The sequence below is a fragment of the Oncorhynchus kisutch genome, linkage group LG13 (assembly GCF_002021735.2).
Source record: "Oncorhynchus kisutch isolate 150728-3 linkage group LG13, Okis_V2, whole genome shotgun sequence".
In the NCBI taxonomy this organism is placed as follows: domain Eukaryota; kingdom Metazoa; phylum Chordata; class Actinopteri; order Salmoniformes; family Salmonidae; genus Oncorhynchus; species Oncorhynchus kisutch.
Genome location: NC_034186.2, coordinates 28,252,965 through 28,278,806, shown reverse-complemented (window position 1 = coordinate 28,278,806; position 25,842 = coordinate 28,252,965). Strand labels below are relative to the sequence as shown.

The 25,842-nt window shown below is 44.1% G+C and overlaps 1 protein-coding gene across 2 annotated transcripts in view; it reads right to left on the bottom strand.

Moving 5' to 3' along the window:
- Positions 1 to 25,842, bottom strand: part of ipo13b (importin 13b) — a 55,937-nt gene that overhangs the window by 231 nt on the left and 29,864 nt on the right. For both annotated transcript variants that reach the window (XM_031785938.1, XM_031785939.1), the window contains 18 exons: positions 19,675 to 19,815; positions 18,347 to 18,488; positions 17,388 to 17,554; positions 14,903 to 15,023; positions 14,657 to 14,804; positions 13,778 to 13,959; positions 13,653 to 13,679; positions 13,079 to 13,213; positions 8,436 to 8,588; positions 8,257 to 8,337; positions 7,994 to 8,131; positions 7,780 to 7,876; positions 6,375 to 6,427; positions 2,717 to 2,783; positions 1,418 to 1,476; positions 770 to 859; positions 503 to 684; positions 1 to 403 (listed from right to left, as the gene is read on the bottom strand). The exon at positions 1 to 403 is cut by the window's left edge and continues 231 nt beyond it. In XM_031785938.1, the coding sequence (XP_031641798.1) occupies positions 307 to 403; positions 503 to 684; positions 770 to 859; positions 1,418 to 1,476; positions 2,717 to 2,783; positions 6,375 to 6,427; positions 7,780 to 7,876; positions 7,994 to 8,131; positions 8,257 to 8,337; positions 8,436 to 8,588; positions 13,079 to 13,213; positions 13,653 to 13,679; positions 13,778 to 13,959; positions 14,657 to 14,804; positions 14,903 to 15,023; positions 17,388 to 17,554; positions 18,347 to 18,488; positions 19,675 to 19,815 (2,080 nt within the window). In that variant the 3' untranslated portion in view covers positions 1 to 306. The remainder of the gene's footprint in view (positions 404 to 502; positions 685 to 769; positions 860 to 1,417; positions 1,477 to 2,716; positions 2,784 to 6,374; positions 6,428 to 7,779; positions 7,877 to 7,993; positions 8,132 to 8,256; positions 8,338 to 8,435; positions 8,589 to 13,078; positions 13,214 to 13,652; positions 13,680 to 13,777; positions 13,960 to 14,656; positions 14,805 to 14,902; positions 15,024 to 17,387; positions 17,555 to 18,346; positions 18,489 to 19,674; positions 19,816 to 25,842) is intronic.

Genomic DNA, 25,842 nt, shown 5'->3' with positions numbered 1-25,842 from the left:
ACAACAGAGAGAGAAAGGAGAGAAAGAGGGTGAAGAGAGGGCATGCTGGGAGTTGAAGTCACAAAAGGGAAGGAGAGAAAAAGAGACAGGGGGAAAGAGAGGAAAGAAGGAGAGCAGCCTTCGTCAGACTGTTGAGTGGTGTGATAGAGCACCATTTGTCCAATGGTTGGCCTGTATGGGGAGCTGTTTTCTGTTCTAGGGGGAGGGTCTAGTTTCAATCGTCCAAGGAAAACTCCAGTGTTGCGGGGTTTGTGGGTACTGTGGTACCGTGGCATCCAGCCTGGGGAAGTCGTGGCAAGGTCAGGGTCAGTATTCAGCGGCGTACTCGGTCCCGTGAAGCCCTCTGCAGACTAGTGTAAACTCCTTTACTATGTCCTTCACCCTCCGCTTATTGACTCGCTCTCTACAGGGAGAGCGGGAGGAGAGAGATGGGGTCAGACACAGAAAGAAAAGCTAACAGCAGCATTGCCTAGGTGAGTGAGCAAGTACGTGTGTGTGGTACCTGAGTATCTGTTGGGTGAAGGTGTCCTTCTGTTCTGTGGTGACCCTAGTGGAGGGGAAGCCTGCTGCCTGCAGCGCCTCTTTCAGCCACACAGTGAGAAGAGGGAAACAGTGCTTATTGAGACTGAACAGCACCTCAGCAAACTGGTCCATCAGACTACGAGATGAACCTCCCCCGATTGCCTGGAGAGAGAGAGAGGAAAGACCAGTCAATAAGGTGATATGTTTCAGTATACAGTAGGACATCTAAAATACATTTACAATTTACCTCTAGTACAGCCTGCAGCAGTAGTTTTCCATCCTCCTGTACCACTCTGGCCACTGGGGGCACATCTGAGCAACGGGGCAACAACTCAGTCTACGGCACACACACAGGGACAATCAGAGAGAACCACAAAACTAAGAACACATTTCAACAAGATCCACCTTGGTTAACCAAAAACATACAGTTCCCTCTGTATTTATTTGGACAGTAAAGCTAAAACCTTGGCATTAGACTCCAACATTTTGGAGTTTATCAAATTAGGCAAAAGTCCAGAATTTATTTGAGGGTATTTTCCTGCATATCTAGTCCCCCCATTTGAAGGTGTCATAAGTATTTGGACATATTCACTTATGGTGTATTAATGTAGTCAAAAGTTTAGTATTTGGTCCCATATTCCTAGCACGTAATGACTACATCAAGCTTGTGACTACAAACTTGTTGGATGCATTTGCAGTTTACTGTACATAAGGTTCTTTCATTTCTAAACAGCAAAACAGATATTAAAATACCCTCAAATACAAGGTGACATTCTTTACTAAAATACATTTGATCTCAAATCCAAAATGCTAGAGTATAGAGCAAAATAAAAAATGTTTAGCTTTACTGTCAAAATAAATACAGAGGGGCGTGTGTGTGTGTGTGTATACTCACAAAGAACAAGCAGGTAGACTTCACTGTTGGAGCCTCTGGGAATTTGAGTGACAGTACTCCTACAGGAGAGAGAGGAGGGGGGGGGGCCATAAAGAAACATAAAAATACAAAAGCTATACTATTTAAACTATTTAAAGGGCGACTGCACTTCCTGATTTGGCCTCGTTTGAAAGATTGCTCATTAAGTGGCCATGACTGAAGGCAAACGAGAGTGGTCTTGGTGGTGTGGTTTGATCTGGGTGTGTTATTTTCTCCTACCCTGGCAGGTACTGTTGTTTGTCCCTCCTGAGTCAGCGTAGCAACAACATAGCGTCTTCCTCAAAATAGTCACTTCCTATCAATTGTCAGAATTAATCTAAGAAAATCAAGAAATCTGTAATTAATTTAGAAGTTTTTGCAGAGGAGATCTTAGTTAATTTTACATCTCGCTAAGGTGTTTGGTGCAGTATTTCGCAAGTAACTTTTTTTCTGAGAACGATAACATGTCTACAACTTCATAATCTGCAAGCTGTGAAACTATCGTAAATAAAGCACAAGCTACACATTGTTCATCAGTGCCCAAAATCACTTGCTAGCTAAGTTCCAACTCTTCACCACAGGCGAGTGGCAATGCGTGTACTTCAGTGCTGTTGTGTTTTTTACAACTTTCTCCCTATTACCAGAGTGTGTCTATCTGGCAGTGTTTCATAGGGAATCATGTTACAAAGCAGGTCGCGGGGGACACAAGATGCTCGCAAATGGATTTTGGAATATTGACAGGTTGCAGTTATGATACAAGTGCGCTCTGATCGTCTCAATTCTAATTTTGCCCCAAAAGTGGCAGAGTTGCGTGATTAACACTATCAAACATCAGTCTGATATGCTGCATAAAGAACAGGTCTGTCTCACTGTCTGGAGGTTCTGGATGCTGTGATTGGATAGAGCGCGTGCAGCATTAAGATAGAGCTTAATTAGCACAGCTGCTTCTCTCGTGCTAGTGAGCACTGGGCAAGTAAACATGATCGTAAACCCTCCAGTAACTCGTGACAAACTCCCTTACAAAATTCAGTTTTGGACGAGACTGACTTTATGTCCAAATATATCCGATTTACACTTTGAAGTGAATTTTGACACTAGAATGAATGTTTCTAACTCACATCCATGCCACATAGAACCAACTTCTCTGGATTTAAATGGCCTAAGGGGCAGTTGACCTTTAACCACTTTCTAACAGTTTTACAGTTTGCGTGTTAAAAGGGACGCGGCAACACACACACAATGATCAGTGTGCTTGTTGGAAGCAAAGAGACACACACTTACCACAATGGAACACAGCTTTCACGTCAAGACTCTCAGACAAGAAGAGATCTGGCTTCCGTTTGAGGGCCTACAGTAGGAGGCAGACAGAGGCATGACACAGGGCAGGAGTCTGTGCCCCTACTCCATGGGTACACCCTCTTTCTGCCCCCCCCTCCCACCACCACTCTTCTAGCCTCGTAGACAGAACTGTCTGCTTTAGACAACTCCTTTGTCATTGCCATGTTCAGCTGTTTACCCACAAGGTCAGGAACAACTTGTAGTCCGAGCTGAACAACAAGAGGCAAATTCTGATTCTCCCTGATGTGTGATCTCGTTCACTACCCATCTGGGATTTAACAGCATTGGATTGGTGTAGACAAAGTGTTTCTTACACCAATCCAATGTTTTTAAATCCTTGAGGGGGAGTTAATGTGAGTTGGGCTAAAGGAGTTGTCTATAGCAGGTAAACAGATGAAGCTACCAGGCTAGACTACTCCACTCTCCCTAAGACAAACTACCATTCATAGAGTAAGTACACAACTCTGCTCCAATGCAAACTCGGCAAACAAACTGGAGAAAAACAAAAATAGAAAATTATTCCAAACTTAAGTCAAACTAAAGGCAATGATGGTTCTGTAGCTTTTGTATCAATTTCATTCTGATACACTATTTTTTCCTCCCTTTTTTGGCCTGGTTGGATTGAATATGCAACATAAGTAAGTAAAGTACATGTACGGATAAATACAACTGATACTGTAAGTAACTCATTCAGGATGGAGGAGGAGAGGGGGACAGAGGGAAGAGGAGAGGAGATCAGATCTATCCAAAGATTAAAGGAAGAAGAATGTAGAAGGAAGACAAAAATAAAAAAAAGAGGGCAACCAATTCGCCTGAATTGATTAATTAATGGAATATTAATTAATTTGGGCTTTGATTGGCACTGGGCTGGAATTACATCAGAAAAGGGGCGTGGCTCTGGGATTCTAACCAGTGAGGTCACTGGGAACTACATAGAGGTCGACCAATTAATCGGAATGGCCGATTAATTAGGGCCGATTTCAAGTTTTCATAACAATCGGAAATCTGTATTTTTGGACACCGATTTGGCCGTTTTTTTTTAACACCTTTATTTAACTAGGCAATTCAGACAAGAACACATTCTTATTTTCAATAACAGCCTAGGAACAGTGGGTTAACTGCCTGTTCAGGGGCAGAACGACAGATTTTTACCTTGTCAACTCAGGGATTCAATCTTGCAACCTTACGGTTAACTAGTCCAACGCTTTAACCACCTGCTTTACATTGCATTCCAAGAGGAGACTGCCTGTTATGCGAATGCAGTAAGAAGCCAAGGTAAGTTGCTAGCTAGCATTAAACTTATCTTATAAAAAACAATCAATCAAAATCACTAGTTAACTACACATGGTTGATGATATTACTAGTTTATCTAGCGTGTCCTGCGTTGCATATAATTGATGCGGTGCGCATTCGCAAAAAAGGACTGTCGTTGCTCCAACGTGTACCTAACCATAAACATCAATGCCTTTCTTAAAATCAATACACAGAAGTATATATTTTTAAACCTGCATATTTAGCTAAAAGAAATCCAGGTTAGCAAGCAATATTAACCAGGTGAAATTGTGTCACTTCTCTTGCGTTCATTGCACGCAGAGTCAGGGTATATGCAACAGTTTGGGCCGCCTGGCTCGTTACGTAATTATGACATAACATTGAAGGTTGTACAATGTAACAGCAATATTTAGACTTAACACCGTTAGATAAAATACGGAACGGTTCCATATTTTACTGAAAGAATAAACTTTTGTTTTTCTAGATGACAGTTTATGGATTCGACCATATTAATGACCTAAGGCTCGTATTTATGTGTGTTATTATGTTATAATTAAGTCTATGATTTGTAGGAGGAGTCTGACTGAGCGATGGTAGGCACCAGCAGGCTCATAAGCATTTCGTGAGTTTTGCCAGCAGCTCTTCGCAATGCTTCAAGCATTGCGCCGTTTATGACTTCAAGCCTATCAACTCCCGAGATTAGGCTGGTGTAACCGATGTGAAAAGGCTAGCTAGTTAGCGGGGTGAGCGCTAATAGCGTTTCAAACATCACTCGCTCTGAGACTTGGAGTAGTTGTTCCCCTTGCTCTGCAAGGGCCGCGGCTTTTGTGGGGCGATGGGTAACGATGCTTCGAGGGTGGCTGTTGTGTTCCTGGTTTGAGCCCAGGTAGGAGCAGGAGAGGGACGGAAGCTATGCTGTTACACTGGCAATACTAAAGTGCCTATAAGAACATCCAATAGTCAAAGGTATATGAAATACAAATCGCATAGAGAGAAATAGTCCTATAATAACTACAACCTAGAACTTCTTACCTGGGAATATTGAAAACTCATGTTAAAAGGAACCACCAGCTTTCATATGTTCTCTTGTTCTGAGCAAGGAACTTAAACGTTAGCTTTCTTACATGGCACATATTGCACTTTTACTTTCTTCTCCAACACTTTGTTTTTGTATTATTTAAACCAAATTGAACATGTTTCATTATTTATTTGAGGCTAAATTGATTTTGATGTATTATATTAAGTTAAAATAAGTGTTCATTCAGTATTGTTGTAATTGTCATTATTACAATTATTATTCAAAATAAAACAGAAATCTTCCGATTAATCGGTATCGACCTTTTAGGTCCTTCAATAATCGGTATCGGCCTTTTAGGTCCTTCAATAATCGGTATCGGCCTTTTAGGTCCTTCAATAATCGGTATCGGCGTTGAAAAATCATAATCGGTCGACCTCTAGAACTACATCCCAGGGTCGTGTTCAGTAGGACAACTGAACATGAAAATGTTTCTTATTGGACACGTTCAGTTTGTCCCTCCTCCTTTCAAAACATTCTCTTGTTTTTTGCCTACTGGACATGACCTTGATGAACTCTGAACCGAACTCCCTCATCTTCAGACAAAGGTGTAGCTTCTGGTTAGAGCCCTGAGTATTGAAGAAGACAGTCGGTCCTTCAATAGCGCCACCTACTGTCCATTCTCTGCCCTGCCATTATGATGGGTCGCCCTAGGACCCTTTTTAACAAACAGAAAGAGAGCAGAGAGAGCTAGAGAGAGACAACAAGCAAGAGGGACAAAGAGACGGAGAGAGAGAGAGAGAGAGAGAGAGAGACAGAGAGAATAAGAGACAGAAAGAGAGACAGACAGAGACAGAGAGACAGACAGAGACAGACAGCGAGAGATAGACAGTGAGAGAGAGAGACAGAGAGAGAGACAGCGAGAGAGAGAGACAGCGAGAGAGAGAGACAGCGAAAGAGAGAGACAGCGAGAGAGAGAGAGACAGCGAAAGAGAGAGACAGCGAGAGAGAGAGACAGCGAAAGAGAGAGACAGCGAGAGAGAGACAGCGAAAGAGAGAGACAGCGAGAGAGAGAGACAGCGAGAGAGAGAGACAGCGAAAGAGAGAGACAGCGAAAGAGAGAGACAGCGAGAGAGAGAGACAGCGAAAGAGAGAGACAGCGAAAGAGAGAGACAGCGAAAGAGAGAGACAGCGAAAGAGAGAGACAGCGAAAGAGAGAGACAGCGAAAGAGAGAGACAGCGAAAGAGAGAGACAGCGAGAGCGAGAGAGAGAGAGAAACCCAAAGTGAATGAAATAAGAAACCAAAAACACACCTGAGCTTGGAGTTGCATAAATGAATCAACAATATCAGGATGATCCCTGGGTCCTAAAATATAATAAAGATGAAACTTAACAAATCATAAAGAGAATAATAATAATAATATACAAACAGCAACTCAACCGATTCAACAGTCATGTGGAAAGAAAAGAGAACAGAAAAGATCTCATTGAAATAATTGTCACACGTGAGTAAAGAACAAACAAAGGGGGAGAGAGGGAGGAGGGGCGTGTGAAGCTTTGGAAGAGTCTCAGAAAAACAGGAGCGGTTGAACCAACAGAAAACCGGTAGAGAGAGAAAACATGGGTTCCATTTGGAGATAAAAAAGAAAGTAGTAACGAGAGAAGGAACAAACCTAAAAATAACAAAAGTGGGTTTGGAGTGGGGAACCCAGGAGGCACCTCTGTGACGCTTCAGAGAAAAAGGGGCGTCCAGTCCCAAATCAACCCCTTGCCTCTACCCCCTTCCCCTGGACTAGCCCCTATGCATCTCTCCTAGACTATACACCCTAGGGGCTTGCAATGTCATACGATAGGCAATATGATATTTTTCTGTGTGGCTTACAACCATCCATGTGCCAAGGGGGTAGGGGCTGGGGGTCAATTTGGGATTGGGTCAATAGAACCCCTGACCCCTACCCACCCCCCAAAAGGTGAACACTTGGAAGGCAACCATTCCCTTCACTGTTCCCAGACTCCAAACAGGACCCAAGCCCCAACCTTACAGGCTTATTCAGTGGGGTGCAACCCAGACAGAAATGTAATGTATAGGGCATACACAATTCCGTTCTGTAAAACCGAGAGGGCTGTCTATTCTACACAATACATTTCTATATGAACGTTGTTCTGCAACAACATTCTGTAACGTTGCACCATACTGTATAAGATACAGGCCACAGTGTAACATTTAAGGTCACCTGCTCAGAAAGAAAGAGTTCAAGAAAGCAGGAGGCAGCCATTATCAATCAAACACAGTCAAAGCAGAAGAGCGGGAGTAGGGAATGAGAGGACAACTAAAAAGGGAGAAGAGGGCTGGACAGTATTCAGATAACAACCACTGGATAATGTCAGTGTGAAAAACAGAACTTCCTTCTAATGCTTTTTCTTTTCTAATTCTCCATAGCAGCACAGGAGGACAGAGGATGCATATCAATAATCTAACGTGACTTCCTCTCCTCATTGCCTCCCCTTCATCTGCACTCATCTAAAAACACTGCAATATGATGCAATAGGTGTTTTCAACTGTCCAGCTCCAAGGAGAGGAGACAAGGACTTTAGACTACTGAGATGCATCCATTGTATTTCCCCTGCTGCTGAAAGCAGGTGTGTGCAGGTTTCCTGTCAATCAAAATCACCCAAAAGAAAACATTTTTCACACCCCACCCCTGCAGGACCTCCTACCTTGCTGGAAGATGGAGAGTGTTACCGAGGTAACCAGCTCAAATAGAGCCTTGATGGGAGGGAAGTTGTCCGTCTCACTGGCAAATATATGGACCATCTGTCAAATACAACCACAGATGGTTTCACACTGGTTAAGGTGTTTGTGTGTGTGTGCCTCTGATGCGTGTGTATTGTGTTGGCGTGAGTGTGTTCAAGCGTGTGTGTGTGTGTGTACCTGTCGTGTGAGGTCCAGTGCTGAAGCTTGTGGTATGGTACTGTACATCTGTCCTAGCATCTCACTGAGCTGAGACACCATGGGGGCAAAGTCATGGAGGAGAGTCCTCACCGACTTCTCAAAAATAGCACACACGGCCTGGGAGGAGGGAGGAAAATATGGGAGAGTGAAACTGTTCATTTTCAGCTTATTCAGGTCAGATTTTTTTATGCTTCAGATATTAAAACATCACTATAGGTCTGTCCAGTGTGTGCTGGTCTCACCTCCACCACCTGAGAGTCATTGAGCCACTTGCTGAGGACCGTCTGAATGAGAGCAAAGACCTGCTGTAGGACCACCACCACCTAGAACACACACACCGGTTAGTTTGAGTAACCTAGACAACGCTAAACACTCCCACTGAGCTGGCGTGTGCCTGGGTGTTGATGGTGATGTCTCTCACCGGGTTAGGTCCTGGTGGTGGCGGGGCTGTTTTGACAGGTGGCGCTGTGCCCTCTCCTGATTCGTCCTCCTGCTTGCTGATGTCCAGCGTAGTGAAGAGATTAGATAACAGACCCAGGATGTGGATTATCGCTAGTTTATTGGACGGGTTGGGCTGGAGAGAGGGATGAGGGAGGGAGAGAAAGACGAGAAAGTAAGTCATTAGCTTCAGGGAGACAGACAAACAAGATTTGCCATGTCTTAACAAGTGAAACAAAAAGAGAGACCGTGAAAGAACATGAGAGGGATGAAGTGAAAAGGACAGAACTTTTTCTAAAGAAGTGAGAGAGAAGAGATGATTTTGGGTGCGTCAGTCAGTTGACGGCCTCTTCTTTCTGCAGATTTCAGACACACGCTCTCCAGGGTGACAACACTAATTAAAGCTTTGTTAGTACCGATTTAATCACCGCTCTGTATCCATGACAACAGAACTGTGGCGTACAAGGGAGGTGTAATGCAGCTGGTCTGACTCCCTTCGCTTAATGAGCAATGTTGCTACTGAACACACACACACTTCAGAGTTGAGATAGGTGTGTGCAACTTGGACTTATACCCAAATCATTCACTGACGTCAATGGGTGAAAATTTGAGTCGAGTGTCCAGATCTTAAGTCAGAATGCCACCCTAAATGCATAAAAACAGACAATGGTTGTACTGTAGCTTACAATATAGTGGATGTGCAGTTTCACCTCTTGCCTCAAGGTGCCAGTGTTTGTCAGGCTGCACAGACAACCTGATTCCCTAGTCTGACGTCATGGCTATAAATCACACAACCAGACAGGTAGAAAGGGAGAGAAAGAGACAGGCAGCGAGAGCAGAGGCAGAGCAGAGAGAGACAGCGAGAGGAGGCAGAGAGAGAAAGATAGCGAGAGAGGCAGAGAAAGGAGACAGGCAGCGAGAGGAGAGGCAGAGAGGGAGTGAGACCGGCAGCGAGAGGAGAGACAGAGAGGAGAGCGAGAGAGACAGGCAGCGAGAGGAGAGCGAGAGAGGGAGTGAGACCGGCAGCGAGAGGAGAGCGAGAGAGACAGGCAAGGAGAGGCAGAGAGGAGAGCGAGAGAGACAGGCAGCGAGAGGAGAGGCAGAGAGGGAGTGAGACCGGCAGCGAGAGGGGAGGCAGAGAGGAGAGGGAGTGTGACCGGCAGCGAGAGGAGAGGCAGAGAGGAGGTGACAGCATTCCCTCCCCCATATGCCCCCCCCCTAAGCACAACTATGACAACATAACCAACAAAAACAGGTCACAACTCCTGCAGGTCTGTTGCATGCTGGGCATATACATAGTCAATGGTAGGCTTCTAGGGTACTCCCATGGTTGGTACACCTATAGCCCATCTCTTGGCAGTAGTACTGTAGCCTACTTTATCCCTGACCTCAACCCAGACTCTCTCAGAGCGTTCACAGGCAGCCCACTGACACCCCTCTATCAGATCACAGCAAAATCACACACTACTTTAACAGTGCAATACTCAATCATGAGGCATCAAAGCCAAAGGAACTGAGTAATATTAAGAAATGCTATAGATGGAAGGATTGTAGTGTGGAAACCTACCAAAAAACAATTAGACAACAAATTCAATCCCTTTTAGACAACTTCCTGGACAAAACGTTCTACTGTGATAGTGAAGGTGTAAACCTGGCAGTAGAAAACCTTAACAGTATATTTGACCTCTCAGCTTCCCTATCAAATCTACAAATTTAAAACAGAAAACTCAATGTAATTGAATAATCCATAGACTAACCACTTCTGGGAAAATTGGAAAACACTACACAAACAACAACATGAAGAGCTTGAGATATATGGGTAAACCACTTCTCCAATCATTTTGGCTCTATAACAAAGAACAAACAGCAAAAACATATACATGATCAAATACAAATCTTAGAATAAACTATTAAAGACTACCAGAACCCATTGGATTCTCCAATTACCTTGAATGAACTACAGGACAAAATAAAAATCCTCCAACCCAAAAAGGCCTGTGTTGATGGTATCCTCAATGTAATGATAAAATATACAGACAACAAATTCCAATTGGCTATACTAAAACTCTTTAACATCATCCTTTGCTCTGGCATCTTCCCCAATATTTGGAACCAAGGACTGATCACCCCAATCCACAAAAGTGGAGACAAATTTGACCCCAATAACTACCGTGGGATATGCGTCAACAGCAACTTTAAGAAAATCCTCTGCATTATCTATCATTAACAGCAGACTAGTACATTTCCTCAGTGAAAACAATGTACTGAGCAAATGTCAAATTGGATTTTTACCACATTATCGTACGACAGACCACGTATTCACCCTGCACAGTAATCTCAGTAAGTCCAAAATAATGGTCTTCCAAAAAAGGTCCAGTCGCCAGGACCACAAATTCCATCTTGACACCGTTGCCCCAGAGCACACAAAAAACTATACATACCTTGGCCTAAACATCAGCGCCACAGGTAACTTCCACAAATCTGTGAACGATCTGAGAGACAAGGCAAGAAGGGCATTCTATGTCATCAAAAGGAACATAAAGTTCAACATACCAATTAGGACCATACCAATATTTGAATCAGTTATAAAACCAATTGCCCTTTATGGTTCTGAGGTCTAGGGTCCGCTACCAACCAAGAATTCACAAAATGGGACAAACACCAAATTGAGACTCTGCATGGAGAATACGGCAAAAATATCCTCAGTGTACAACGTAAAACACCAAATAATGCATGCAGAGCAGAATTAGGTCGATACCCACTAATTATACAAATCCAGAAAAGAGACATTCAATTCTACAACCACCTAAAAGGAAGCGATTCCCAAACCTTCCATAACAAAGCAGTCACCTACAGAGAGATGAATCTGGAGAAGAGTACCCTAAGCAAGCTGGTCCTGGGGCTCTGTTCACAAACACACCCCACAGAGCCCCAGGATAGCAACACAATTAGGCCCAACCAAATCATGAGAAATCAAAAAGATAATTGCTTGACACATTGGAAAGAATTCACAAAAAAACATAGCAAACTAGAATGCTATTTGGCCCTAAACAGAGAGTACACAGTGGCAAAATACCTGACCACTGACTGACCCAAACTTAAAGAAAGCTTTGACGATGTACAAACTCAGTGAGTATAGCATAGCCACCAAAGTACGTTCATCTCTAGGAGACAGAACGCGTCTCCTTCTTGAGCGGTATGACGGCTGCGTGGTCCCATGGTGTTTATACTTGCGTACTATTGTTTGTACAGATGAACGTGGTACCTTCAGACGTTTGGAAATTGCTCCCAATGATGAACCAGACTTCTGGAGGTCTACAATTTTTCTTCTGAGGTCTTGGCTGATTTCTTTTGATTTTCCCATGATGTCAAGCAAAGAGGCACTGAGTTTGAAGGTAGGCCTTGAAATACATCCACAGGTACACCTCCAATTGACTCAAATGATGTCAATGAGCCTTTCAGAAGCTTCTAAAGCAATGACATAATTCTCTGGAATTTTCCAAGATGTTTAAAGGCACAGTCAACTTAGTGTTTGTAAACTTCTGACCCACTGGAATTGTGATGCAGTGAATCATAAGTGAAATAATCTGTCTGTAAACAATTGTTGGAAAAATTACTTGTGTCATGCGCAAAGTAGATGTCCTAACCGACTTGACAAAACTATAATTTGTTAACAAGACATTTGTGGAGTGGTTGAAAACCAAATTTTAATGACTCCAACCTAAGTGTATGTAAACTTTGACTTCAACTGTACATAATACGACATGTGTAATGTCTTTATTATTTTGGAACTTCTTTGAGTGTAATGTTTACTGTTCATTGTTATCGTTTATAACACTTTTGTATATTATCTACTTCACATGCTTTGGCAATGTTAACATATATTTCCCATGTCAATAAAGCCCCTTGAATTGAAAGAGAGAGAGAGAGAGCAAGCGAGAGTGAGATGAAACTCTTCATTTGAACTGACATCTCTTTTCACCCAGACACTCAGGTCTCTGCTGACTCCAGAACAATAGATCAGGGGAGAGAGACTAATTCAACACTGATAATGTCACATCCTTATTTTTAGTTCATGTCAGCTCCTTATTTTAAGAAAATGTCAAAACCCTATTTTTAGCTCCTATATGAAGGCCCAGATTCATTAGATGTGACATTTAATAAAGTAAGAATATGGTGTGTGTGTGCTGTGTCAGAGTGGGTGTGTCTTATGTCCCTGTGATTCAGTAGCCCATTGCTTAGTGATGAAGCCAATCTGGTCCCACAGAGAAATGTTCAACTGTTCATATGGACACAGTCCAACAGAGACAGATACCGAGAGAGAGAGAGAGAGAGAGATACCGAGAGATACCGAGAGAGAGAGAGAGATACCGAGAGAGAGAGAGAGAGAGAGAGAGAGATACCGAGAGAGAGAGAGAGAGAGAGAGATACCGAGAGAGAGAGATACCGAGAGAGAGAGAGAGATACCGAGAGAGAGATACCGAGAGATACCGAGAGAGAGAGAGAGTGTGTGTGTGTGTTGCATCCATGCAGACACAAGGTCTGTTCATATGGCCCCAGTCCAATAGAGAGGAAAGTATGACACTTTAACAGTTACCACAGTGTGTGTTGTGTGTGTGTGTGTACCGTCTCATCCGCTAGTTTCTCAAGTTGCTGTATGTAGGGTGTAATGAGGGAGTGCAGGTTCCTCAGTATCTCCTCCACAGGCAGAGCAGACAGCAGGAAGCCCAAGGCCTGCATCAGCCACATACACTGACTGGTCTGAAGTGGGAGAGAGGAAGGGAGGAGAGGTAGAGTGAGGAAGAGAGAGGAGGAGGAGGAAGAGAGAAGAGAGGAAGAGGGAGGAAGAGAGAGAGGAAGAGAACATTATACATTTCCAGGCCTTTGAAAGATAATGTGACTCTCTGTGTAAGTGCTGTTTGCTAGCTGCCATCCATCAGTCTTGTCATCAGCTCTAACCTTGCTCTTTGTTTTTATGACAGAATGGGCTGACTCATTCTATTGTCTGGTGTAAACTTCCTGTGCTAAATTTTATTTTATTGAATACGCTCCTTGTTGCATGTAGTAAATGCACAGATAATAAAGTTATTTGAATTTTGACACTGTCCCAGACTTTCATTATACATGTTTAGAGTGGGTCTAGTGAGTTGGCACATTGGGATTTTGGCTTGCATTATTTACAGACAGGACTAGAACTGACCTTGTGAATCTGCTTGATCAGCACCTCCTGTGAAGAGGAGAGGATAGCAGATGTATCAGTAGAATTATTTATATTGACGCAAATGTAATAAAACATGAAATGTGATATACAGCACACACACAAACCTGTGATACAGCCACTATATTTGTAGCGTAGGGCGGCAGGTCGAATTTGCATTCTCTGCAGATCTTCTTGAGTGTGGAGACAGAGGAGACGGAGAGGTCTGGGTTCCCCAAGGCCTGGAGTACCAGAGGTAAAACACTACTCAACATCACCGGGTGGTCTGCCAACCACTCTGCTAGAGCTCCTACAGGGAGGGAGGAACACAGTGGATGAAAGAATTTAAGACAGTAACACTGTACGCTACAGGAGACAAAGGAGTCTGATGCTTTTGTTAGGGTTCGTTCCTTACGTCGTCCTTTGTCAATCATTGGTTCATTGTTGAAATTAGCATTATGACAATATCTTTAAATCATTCAAAAACCTTTATTCATGCAATTGCAGACAGAAGTTGACAAACAGGAACATAGCACGCACGTTTCTGAGTAAGTTCTGCATGCAACAAAAGGTCTTCAGTGGTTTTATTAAACCCTAAGTCACGCCCTGGTGATGTCACTGCCTACATCATCATCCTCTACTCCTGGGACCAAAACCATGCCTACAAAGCTGTATAAACAGGGCCTTTATTGTTAGCTACACTTAGCAGTAAATGTCCCCTTCCCCCAAAGTTGATTTATTGTGGAATGTTTACCTAGTCTTATCTCCTTCACTCCCCTACAGAGTTCTGTCTTAGTCACACATTGAGTGAGTGAATGACCTTATAACCCACCCTCTTCTATTAATATAACATAATCAATTATTCTAATACATCAAACATTTGTACAGCCCCAAATCATGACAGCTAGGTGAATCCCGACACTTTTCCTGTCCAATTTTTTTTCTCTCCTTGTGATTCCCTGGATGAACAAGACACAAAGAAATGACAGCTATGACCGTATCAATACCTATAGTGAACATAACGGTGTCGGCCAGTTGGACGTTGTTGATGCTAATTCTGGGGATGAGTCCAATCAGGCCTGGGATGACATCAGAGTAGTTGACATCTATTGTCTCCGCTATCGACTGGAACCCATATAACAACGCTTCTGTATGCTGGAAGAGACAAACGGCTTCAGACAGTGCGTGGGTGTTCAGTGTGTGTGTGTGTGTGTGTGTGTGTGTGTGTGTGTGTGTGTGTGTGTACACTGTACCTGCCATGACGAGGCTTGTTCTGTGTTGGTCAGTATTCGTCCTAGTTTCTCATACAGGTTACTGAGCAGCTCAGCTCCTAGCATCTCATACACATACATCAGAGTGTCGGAGATATCCACCCTGGAACACACGTGTTACCAACAGAAGGCAAGGTTTTGTTATAGAGGTGGAACTATCAATACTATGGGGGAAAGTGGTGTGTTTACAAGGTTCTTTTTTTAGTCCACTGCTTTTTTCTATTGAGTTAACATGTACAAATCATGTGTTGCCAGGGATGCAAACTAGTGATACTTTTTTTGTTGTTGCATTGAAACATGCAAAAAGTCCCTGCTCGGGGGAAATGCAGGCTTTAACTAATTAAACAACAAATAATATGACCTACATGATCAGTCTCTGTGTGTAAAATAAAACGTGGGTACTGTGAACCTAACACACAGCTAAAAAATTTAAAGAAAGCAATCCAATGTTATTTGTTGCCTAGACTTTACTGCAAATGACACTCAAGTCTTGAGAAAAAAAACAATACACTGATATTACAGTTAGCCATGACAGCCTTTATAATAGAACGCTTGTGACCACACATACATATTGCACTTGGGGGGAAAAAAACATCTTAAAGTAGAAATAGAATGAAACAAACAGGCATTCTATTTTTGCTCTATTATAGTGGCCACTATAGACATTGATCAAGTGCACAAGGCTACATGTGTGCAAAGATAACGTTCACTGAGTAAAACATGTAATAACCCCACTCACTCACATGTGTTACTGTCAAGTTCAACACAACAAAACAATATCTTTGGGCTACACTGCACATTATTACATTGTCCACAGGCAGAAAGTGTACATCTGTTCTACAATATGCCAGCAAAAGCCAGAAAGTTCCTTTCAACTCTATAATGGCATCCAGTTTAATAAGCCAGGCCCAGCTCCAGCTACACTGGATTCCTGAATCCACTTGTTTAATAAGCCAGGCCCAGCTCCAGCTACACTGGATTCCTGAATCCACTTGTTTAATAAGCCAGGCCCAGCTCCAGCTACACTGGATTCCTGAATCCACTTGTTTAATAAGCCGGGCCCAGCTCCAGCTACACTGGATTCCTGAATCCACTTGTTTAATAAGCCAGGCCCAGCTCCAGCTACACTGGATTCCTGAATCCACTTGTTTAATAAGCCAGGCCCAGCTACACTGGATTCCTGAATCCACTTGTTTAATAAGCCAGGCCCAGCTCTAGCTACACTCGATTCCTGAATCCACTTGTTTAATAAGCCAGGCCCAGCTCCAGCTACACTGGATTCCTGAATCCACTTGTTTAATAAGCCAGGCCCAGCTCCAGCTACACTGGATTCCTGAATCCACTTGTTTAATAAGCCAGGCCCAGCTCCAGCTACACTGGATTCCTGAATCCACTTGTTTAATAACAAGCAACGCCTCATTTTTACTTAATTCTCTCATTCTGAAAATTAACCACATACTGTAGAGGGAAAACATTAGTTAAAAAATAGCTGGTTAGTTCGTTAGCTAGTTAACCACATTAGCTAGCTAACGTTACTTTATTAGAAAGCAATTTTCCACACCATAAACTCTATTATGTGATCAAATAATCACTGCACCATCGAGAGCATCCTGACGGTTTGCATCACTGCCTGGTATGGCAACTGCTCGGCCTCTGATCTGATCGCAAGGCACTACAGAGGGTAGTGCGTATGGCCCAGTACATCACCGGGGCAAAGCTTCCTGCCATCCAGGACCTCTATACCAGGCGGTGTCAGAGGAAGGTCCAAAAAAATTGTCAAAGACTCCAGCCACCCTAGTCATAGACAGTTCTCTCTGCTACCGCACGGCAAGCTGTACCGGAGCGACAAGTCTAGGACCAAGAGGCTTCTAAACAGCTTCTACACCCAAGCCATAAGACTCCTGAACAGCTAATCAAATGGCTACCCATATTATTTGCACCCCCTTCTTCTACACTGCTGCTACTCTCTGTTATTATCTATGCATAGTCACTTTAATAACTCTGCCTACATGTACATATTACCTCAATTGCCACGACACCGGTGCCCCCGCACCGGTACCCCCTGTATATAGCCTCGCTATTGTTATTTTACTGCTGCTCTTTAATTATTTGTTTTTCTTATCTCTTACTTTTTTTGTAGGTATTTACTAAAAACTGCATTGTTAGTTAGAGCTTATAAGTAAGCATTTCACTGTAAGGTTTACACCTGTTGTATTCGGAGCATTTGAAATAGAAGGCACCATTTAACTCTGCAGGGACTAACAGCAGGGCTTGATTTCATACTGTGCTGTTAGTAATGTGCTTCTGAGCATCTGATGATCTGTTACTCAGACAAATGTTTTCATCCGTGCCCTCTCAGCTGCCACTTAACTTACAGGCTGGTACAATCACACACACTCACCTGCTGACCAATAGACAGGTCAGCAAATCCTCACACACACACACACACAAACACACACTCGTGTACCTGTAGATTCTGAACTGTTCCTTCTCATCTGAGGACCATGATGCATACTCCTGGTCAGAGGGGAACTGGGCTTTATGCAGCAGAACATCCACCAGCTGGAAATACACTGGTCTATAAACCTGCAGATACACCGCCTGTCTCTCAGGGTCAAACGACATGATGTCGTCCTGGAAATAGAGAAAGTGTGTGCTGTTAAGTGATGGTATTCTGAACAGGGTAGTTGGGGTTAGGGTGTAATGTTAGTGTCCTGGGTTAAAGTGTAGGGGACTGGGTTACAGTGCAGGGGTTAGGGTGTAACGTTAGTGTCATGGGTTAAAGTGTAGGGGACTGGGTTACAGTGCAGGGGTTAGGATGTAACGTTAGTGTCATGGGTTAAAGTGTAGGGGACTGGGTAACAGTGCAGGGGTTAGGATGTAACGTTAGTGTCATGGGTTAAAGTGTAGGGGACTGGGTTACAGTGCAGGGGTTCAGGTGTAACGTTAGTGTCATGGGTTAAAGTGTAGGGGACTGGATTACAGTGCAGGGGTTAGGGTGTAACGTTAGTGTCATGGGTTAAAGTGTAGGGGACTGGGTAACAGTGCAGGGGTTAGGGTGTAACGTTAGTGACCTGGGTTAAAGTGTAGGGGACTGGGTTACAGTGCAGGGGTTAGGATGTAACGTTAGTGTCATGGGTTAAAGTGTAGGGGACTGGGTTACAGTGCAGGGGTTAGGGTGTAACGTTAGTGTCCTGGGTTAAAGTGTAGGGGACTGGGTTACAGTGCAGGGGTTAGGATGTAACGTTAGTGTCATGGGTTAAAGTGTAGGGGACTGGGTTACAGTGCAGGGGTTAGGGTGTAACGTTAGTGTCATGGGTTAAAGTGTAGGGGACTGGGTAACAGTGCAGGGGTTAGGGTGTAACGTTAGTGTCATGGGTCAAAGTGTAGGGGACTGGGTTACAGTGCAGGGGTTAGGGTGCATACCTGTAGTGTGTACCAGAAAGTGAGTGTGAGGGAGCTGGTCGTCTCATTGACTGGGTAGTGTCCTGGTATCCCAGTACAGAACATGATCATGTTGACCAAAGCCAGAAAACCCTGCCAGTGCTCTACCTGCTCCAAAAGAGCTCTGAGAGAGAGAGAGAGAGAGAGAGAGAGAGAGAGAGAGAGAGAGAAAACGGGAGCGAGAGAGTAAGTGAGAGAAACGGACAGAGCCAAGTAAACTAGGTCAGTAGTTAAGGAGAGTGAGGTGAGGTGGGACAGGCAGGGCTGTTTCTCTAGATAGAGTGAGGTGGGGTGGGGTGGGACAGGCAGGGCTGGTTCTCTAGATAGAGTGAGGTGGGGTGGGACAGGCAGGGCTGGTTCTCTAGATAGAGTGAGGTGGGGTGGGACAGGCAGAGCTGGTTCACTAGATAGAGTGAGGTGAGGTGGGGTGGGACAGGCAGGGCTGGGCTGGTTCTCTAGATAGAGTGAGGTGGGGTGGGACAGGCAGGGCAGGTTCTCTAGATAGAGTGAGGTGGGGTGGAACAGGCAGGGCAGGTTCTCTAGATAGAGTGCGGTGGGGTGGGACAGGCAGGGCTGGGCTGGGCTGGTTCTCTAGATAGTGAGGTGGGGTGGGACAGGCAGGGCTGGTTCTCTAGATAGAGTGAGGTGGGGTGGGACAGGCAGGGCTGGTTCTCTAGATAGAGTGCGGTGGGGTGGGACAGGCAGGGCTGGGCTGGTTCTCTAGATAGAGTGAGGTGGGGTGGGACAGGCAGGGCTGGTTCTCTAGATAGAGTGCGGTGGGGTGGGACATGCAGGGCTGGTTGTCTAGATAGAGTGCGGTGGGGTGGGACAGGCAGGGCAGGTTCTCTAGATAGAGTGAGGTGGGGTGGGGTGGGACAGGCAGGGCTGGGCTGGTTCTCTAGATAGAGTGAGGTGGGGTGGGACAGGCAGGGCAGGTTCTCTAGATAGAGTGAGGTGAGGTGGGGTGGGACAGGCAGGGCTGGTTCTTTAGATAGAGTGACAGGTGAAAGGTTCAGACTGGAGATATTGACATACACAGCGAGACATGAGGCCTTGCGAGACCCTGCAGAACAACACAATAACAAACCAACAGCTTGTTTACCAGGGTTGGCCTGCACATGGAGCTGAACACGTCATCTTATCTGATTATTTCTTGATTGGTTTGTGATAATTAATCAATTATGTCACCAAGGAGTGTGAGGAGGGGAAGTGAAAGGAATGATAGGTTGATGATTTAGAGGGGATAGCGCATACACAATTGTGTTTAGTGTACTCGTGAGGGCCTTTTGGGGACCAACAAACACACACACCTGGAGTGGTTCTCGCCCAGTGCGACAGCAATGCGACAGATTCCGTGTGATGTCTCCATGTCTCCGTTCTGGATGGCCTCTCTCAGCTGCTCCTGCAGGGACAAGACCTGGGGAACCAGCTTCAGCAGGGTGTTCACATACCTACAGAAAGATGTGCAGAGAAAGAAGGAGAAAGAGATAGAGAGAAAGAGAGAGACACACACAAGAGTTAGTTCACATACTGTACTATTAGAAAAACTGGAGGCGTATAGCTGTCTTGTTTACTTCAAACTAAATCTTTTCCCAAGCCATTCTTTCTCTGATCCTGTGAAGACACGCTGCACACATCCCCCCCTCTTCCCCCCCACCCCACCCCATCCCAGCCACACAAACACATCAATCTTTACTTTTCAGCAGCTACATCTCTCTGTTGCTTTGTTTCATTTCTCTAGGCTTCAATTACTCTGGTCTGTTCTTTCTGCTGTCTCAGCCCTTTCTAATGCATCTATTGTCTATCTGGATGCACACACACACACACACACACCACATACACTCTCCCTCGCTCAGACACACACATACAGTTGAAGTTGGAAGTTTATATTCACCTTAACCAAATACATTTAAACTCAGTTTTTCACAATTCCTGTCATTTAATCCAAGTAAAAATTCATTGTCTTTGGTCAGTTAGGATCACCACTTTATTTTAAGAATGTGAAATGTCAGAATAATAGTAGAGAGAATGATTTATTTCAGCTTTTGTTTCTTTCATCACATTCCCAGTGGGTCAGAGGTTTACATACACTCAATTAGTATTTGGTAGCACTGCCTTTAAATTGTTTAACTTGGGTCAAATGTTTTGTGTAGCCTTCTACAAGCTTCCCACAAAAAGTTGGGTCAATGTTGGCCCATTCCTCCTGACAGAGCTGGTGTAACTGAGTCAGGTTTGTTGGCCTCCTTGCTCACACAAGCTTTTTCAGTTCTCTCCACAAATGTTCCATAGGTTTGAGGTCAGGGCTTTGTGATGGCCACTCCAATACCTTTACTTTGTTGTCCTTAAGCCACTTTGCTCCAACTTTGGAAGCATGCTTAGGGTCATTGTCCATTTGGAAGACCCATTTGCGACCAAGCTTTAACTTCCTGACTGATGTCTTGAGATGTTGCTTCAATATGTCAACATTATTTTCTCTCCTCATGATGCCATCTATTTGGTGAAGTGCACCAGTCCCTCCTGTAGCAAAGCACCCCCACAACATGATGCTGCCACCCCTGATTCACAGCTGGGATGGTGTTCTTCAGCTTGCAACCCTCCCCCTTTTTCCTCCAAACACAACGATGGTCATTACGTCCAAACAGTTCTATTTTTGTTTCATCAGACCAGAGGACATTTCTCCAAAAAGTATGATCTTTGTCCCCATGTGCAGTTGCAAACCGTAGTCTTGCTATTTTATGGCGGTTTTGGAACAGTGGCTTCTTCCTTGCTGAGTGGCCTTTTAGGTCATGTCGATATAGGACTCGTTTTACTGTAGATATAGACACTTTTGTACCTGTTTCCTCCAGCATCTTCACAAGGTCCTTTGCTGTTTGCTTTGCTGCTGGTCTGGGATTGATTTACACTTTTCGCACCAAAGTACGTTCATCTCGAGGAGACAGAACGGGTATCCTTCCTGAGCGGTATGACGGCTGCGTGGTCCCATGATGTTTATACTTGCATACTATTGTTTGTACAGATGAACGTGGTACCTTCAGGCATTTGGAAATTGCTCCCAAGGATGAATCAGACTTGTGGAAGTCTACAATTTTTCTTCTGAGGTCTTGGCTGATTTCTTTTGATTTTCCCATGATGTCAAGCAAAGGTAGGCCTTGAAAAAGCTTTGAAGGTAGGCCTTGAAATACATCCACAGGTACACCTCCAATTGACTCAAGCTTCTAAAGCCATGAGATTTTCTGGAATTCTCCAAGCTGTTTAAAGGCACAGTCAACTTAGTGTATGTAAACTCCTGACCCACTGGAATTGTGATACAGTGAATAATAAGTGAAATAATCTGTCTGTAAACAATTGTTGGGAAAATGACTTGTGTCATTCACAAAGTAGATGTCCTAACCGACTTGCCAAAACTATAGTTTGTTAACAAGAAATTTGTGGAGTGGTTGACTCCAACCTAAGAGTATGTAAACTTCCGACTTCAACTGTACTCTCCCTCGCTCAGACACACACCCACGACATATACTCTCCCTCACTCAGACACATAACCACCACATATACTCTCCCTCACTCAGACACACAACCACCACATACAAACACCCACCACATACACTCTCCCTCGCTCAGACACACACACATATTTAATTCTCCCACATCTATACGTCTGTTCCCCTGCTGTCTGCATTGGGCATGCTCACACACACAACCACACTTGCTCTGGGTAATATCACTCTTCCCCCCCAACCTTGCAGTGTCATTGGTAATGACTACTGAATATTCATGTGTCCCCTTATTGACATTATCATGAAGGCTGCTGTACCACGTGCATGACAACAAGCCACACACACACACAGTATTAATCTACCATAAAGCACCTATTCCAAACCTCCTCTTTCCCCCGACCTTCAAAATACACTCTCTCTACTTCTGTCTCACACACTCAAGCTTTCACAAAGTAACCCTTTCCCCCAGCTAAGAGTACACGACCTGCATCTCCAAGTCAACCCATTAAAAATGAATGATGACTAAATCTCCCAGGGTGGGCTGTTATTTAATGCATTAGTGTGTGTTTCTGTATATTTATGTGTTATTCAGAGGGCATTGGGGAATGAATATGTGTGTCTCTCTATTGTATGAAACCTGACATCCTATAGATTCCACTGAGACAGACTGTCTACCGCAGACACACAGACCTCCGCTTCCCGTTCTCTCTCTCACATTTCTTTCTCCTCCCCTTAAAACTCGAATTAATTTGAAAGACTCCTCTCTCTCTTTTCACCTCCATCTTTCTCCTTTCTCCCTCCCGTTCTCCTTCTCTCTGTTTAACCATATTACAGTCAAGTCATTTGGGAGAATGCTATTGGTCCAACTGCATCCTGTTGCCAGGCAACTAATTTCCCCATCTCAGAGCGTCACTGTAATTAAAAAGGAGGAGAGAGGTGGAGGAGGAGAAATAGGCAGAGTAGAGAAAAAGGCAGAGAGAGAGAAAGGGAGGAAAATGGGGGAAAGAGAGAGCCTGGGAGAGAGATAGAAAGATTTTAAGTGAAGGAAAGGAGGAAGGATTGAGCTAATTGTCTGGGGATAGATAGTGATAATCCTTCTGCCCTGACTCTAGTGTGGCCAAACACATATACAAAATGTTAGTCCTTTTCAAATCTAATTGAGTGTTTTCGGGCCTAAAAATCTAGATTTTTTCAAACATTCAAAATATATATCTAATTTAAAAACAAATGTTCTCTCGAAATAAGCATTGGTGCACATTTAAAAGATAAATCCACTATAATTGATCATTTCAATAAGCACTTTTCTACCCCGGTCAACAGCCCTGCACCACCCACAGCAACTCGCCCAAGCCTCCCCCCATTTCTTCACCCAAATCCAGATAGCTGATGTTCTGAAAGAACTACAAAATCTGGACCCCTACAAATCAGCTGTGCTAGACAATCTGGACCCTCTCAAAAATGATCTGCTGAAATTGTTGCAACCCCTATTACTAGCCTGTTCATATCGCCTGAGATTCCCCAAGATTGGAAAGCAGCCGCGGTCATCCCCTCTTCAAAGGGGGAGACACTCTAGACCCAAACTGCTACAGACCTATATCTATCCTACCCTGCCTTTCTAAGGTCTTCGAAAGCCAAGTTAACAAACAGATCACCGACCATTTCAAATCCCACCGTACCTTCTCCGCTATGCAATCTGGTTTCAGAGCTGGTCATGGGTTTACCTCAGCCACGCTCAAGGTCTAAACGATATCATAACCGCCATCGATAAGAAACAATACTGTGCAGTCGTATTCATCGACCTGGCCAAGGCTTTCGACTCTGTCAATCACTGCATCCTTATAGGCAGACTCAACAGCCTTGGTTTCTCAAATGACTGCCTCGCCTGGTTCACCAACGACTCCTCAGATAGAGTTCAGTGTGTCAAATCGGAGGGCCTGTTGTCCGGACCTCTGGCAGTCTCTATGGGGGTGCCACAGGGTTCAATTCTCTTTCCGACTCTCTTGTCTGTATACATCAGTGATGTCGCTCTTGCTGCTGGTGATTCTCTGATCCACCTCTACGCAGACGACACCATTCTGTATACTTCTGGCCCTTCCTTGGACACTGTGTTAACTAACCTCCAGACGAGCTTCAATGCCATACAACTCTCGCTCCATGGCCTCCAACAGCTCTTAAATGCAAGTAAAACTAAATGCATGCTCTTCAACCAATTGCTGCCCGCACCCACCTGCCCGTCCAGCATCACTACTCTGGACGGTTCTGACTTAGAACATGTGGACAACTACAAATACCTAGGTGTCTGGTTAGACTGTAAACTCTCCTTCCAGACTCACATTAAACATCTCCAATTCCTATCTGCCAAACATACCCTCATAAAACTGACCATCCTACCGATCCTCGACTTTGGCTTTGTCATTTACAAAATAGCCTCCAACACTCTACTCAACAAATTGGATGCAGTTTATCACAGTGCCATCCGTTTTGTCACCACAGCCCCATATACGACCCACCACTGCGACCTGTACGCTCTCATTGGCTGGCCCTCGCTTCATACTCGTCGCCAAACCCACTGGCTCCAGGTCATCTACAAGTCTTTGCTAGATAAAGCCCCGCCTTATCTCAGCTCACTGGTCACCATTGCAGCACGCGCTCTAGCAGGTATATCTCACTGGTCACCCCCAAAGCCAATTCCTACTTTGGCCGCCTTTCCTTCCAGTTCTCTGCTTCCAATGACTGGAACGAACTGCAAAAATCACTGAAGCTGTAGACACATATCTCCCTCACTAGCTTTAAGCACCAGCTGTCAGAGCAGCTCACATATCACTGCACCTGTACATAGCCCATCTGTGAACAGCCCATCCAACTACCTCATCCCCATACTGTATTTATTTATCTTGCTGCTTTGCACCCCAGTATCTCTACTTGCACATTCATCTCCTGCACATCTACCATTCCAGTGTTTAATTGCTATATTGTAATTACTTCGCCACCATGGCCTATTTATTGCCTTTTTGCCTTTTTTTCTACTGTATTATTGACTGTATGTTTTGTTTATTCCATGTGTAACTCTGTGTTGTTGTATGTGTCGAACTGCTTTGCTTTATCTTGGCCAGGTCGCAGTTGTAAATGAGAACTTGTTCTCAACTAGCCTACCTGGTAAAAAAAAAGGTTAAATAAATAAACAAATAAAAAAGGTAAAATATAAAGCATTTCAATCAGTCAACAATAATCTAATAAATTCAGGGCTTGTGAAATTAAACCTAGGCTATATAAACATTTTTTTGTTGCAATAATCACTGATCTGGCTTTCAAGTCTCATACCTCATTGCAAGCTAACCGTTTTTGTTATGAACACACCCTTCTGTTCGTCTCCAACTGTTTAAACAGCAGCTAACCTATCCACATTGTTAAGATGTTGAAATCAAGTGGCCTACTATACTTGTCAGAATGGAGCGAAGGAGACGAGACCAAAAAGATAATGAAAACATAAACGCTCATAAAAACAAAAAAATATTTACAAAAACGTGTTTCTTGCAATAATAACATTGGAATTAATCAAATTAATTTGATATATATCGCCCAGCACTAATATGAGGGCCATATGCATACATCCACCAGTAAATTGGCTTTATTTTAGAACAATAAAAACACATGTTGAGGAGACCAGCTATTAGGTTGACTAGAGCAGTACTTTGTGTGTGTGTGTGAGTGAGAACTGCCCATAGGTGGATTTTGCACCTTTTCCTACCTTATTCTTCTTTCTCTCCCATCCTCTTTCCATCTCTACCTCGCCCTCTTTCTCTTGGGGAGGGGCTACTGGGTGCCTACCATTGGAGCTCAATGACGTCGCTCCCCATCTCTGTAACCATGGTAATGCCAGCCAACCGAGAAATGCCTCCCCCCCTTGTTCCCTCCCTCCTCCCCTCCTAGCTCTCCCTGTATTCCCTCCATCTCCCTCAGCTTTCCTCCATTCTTAATTTCTGT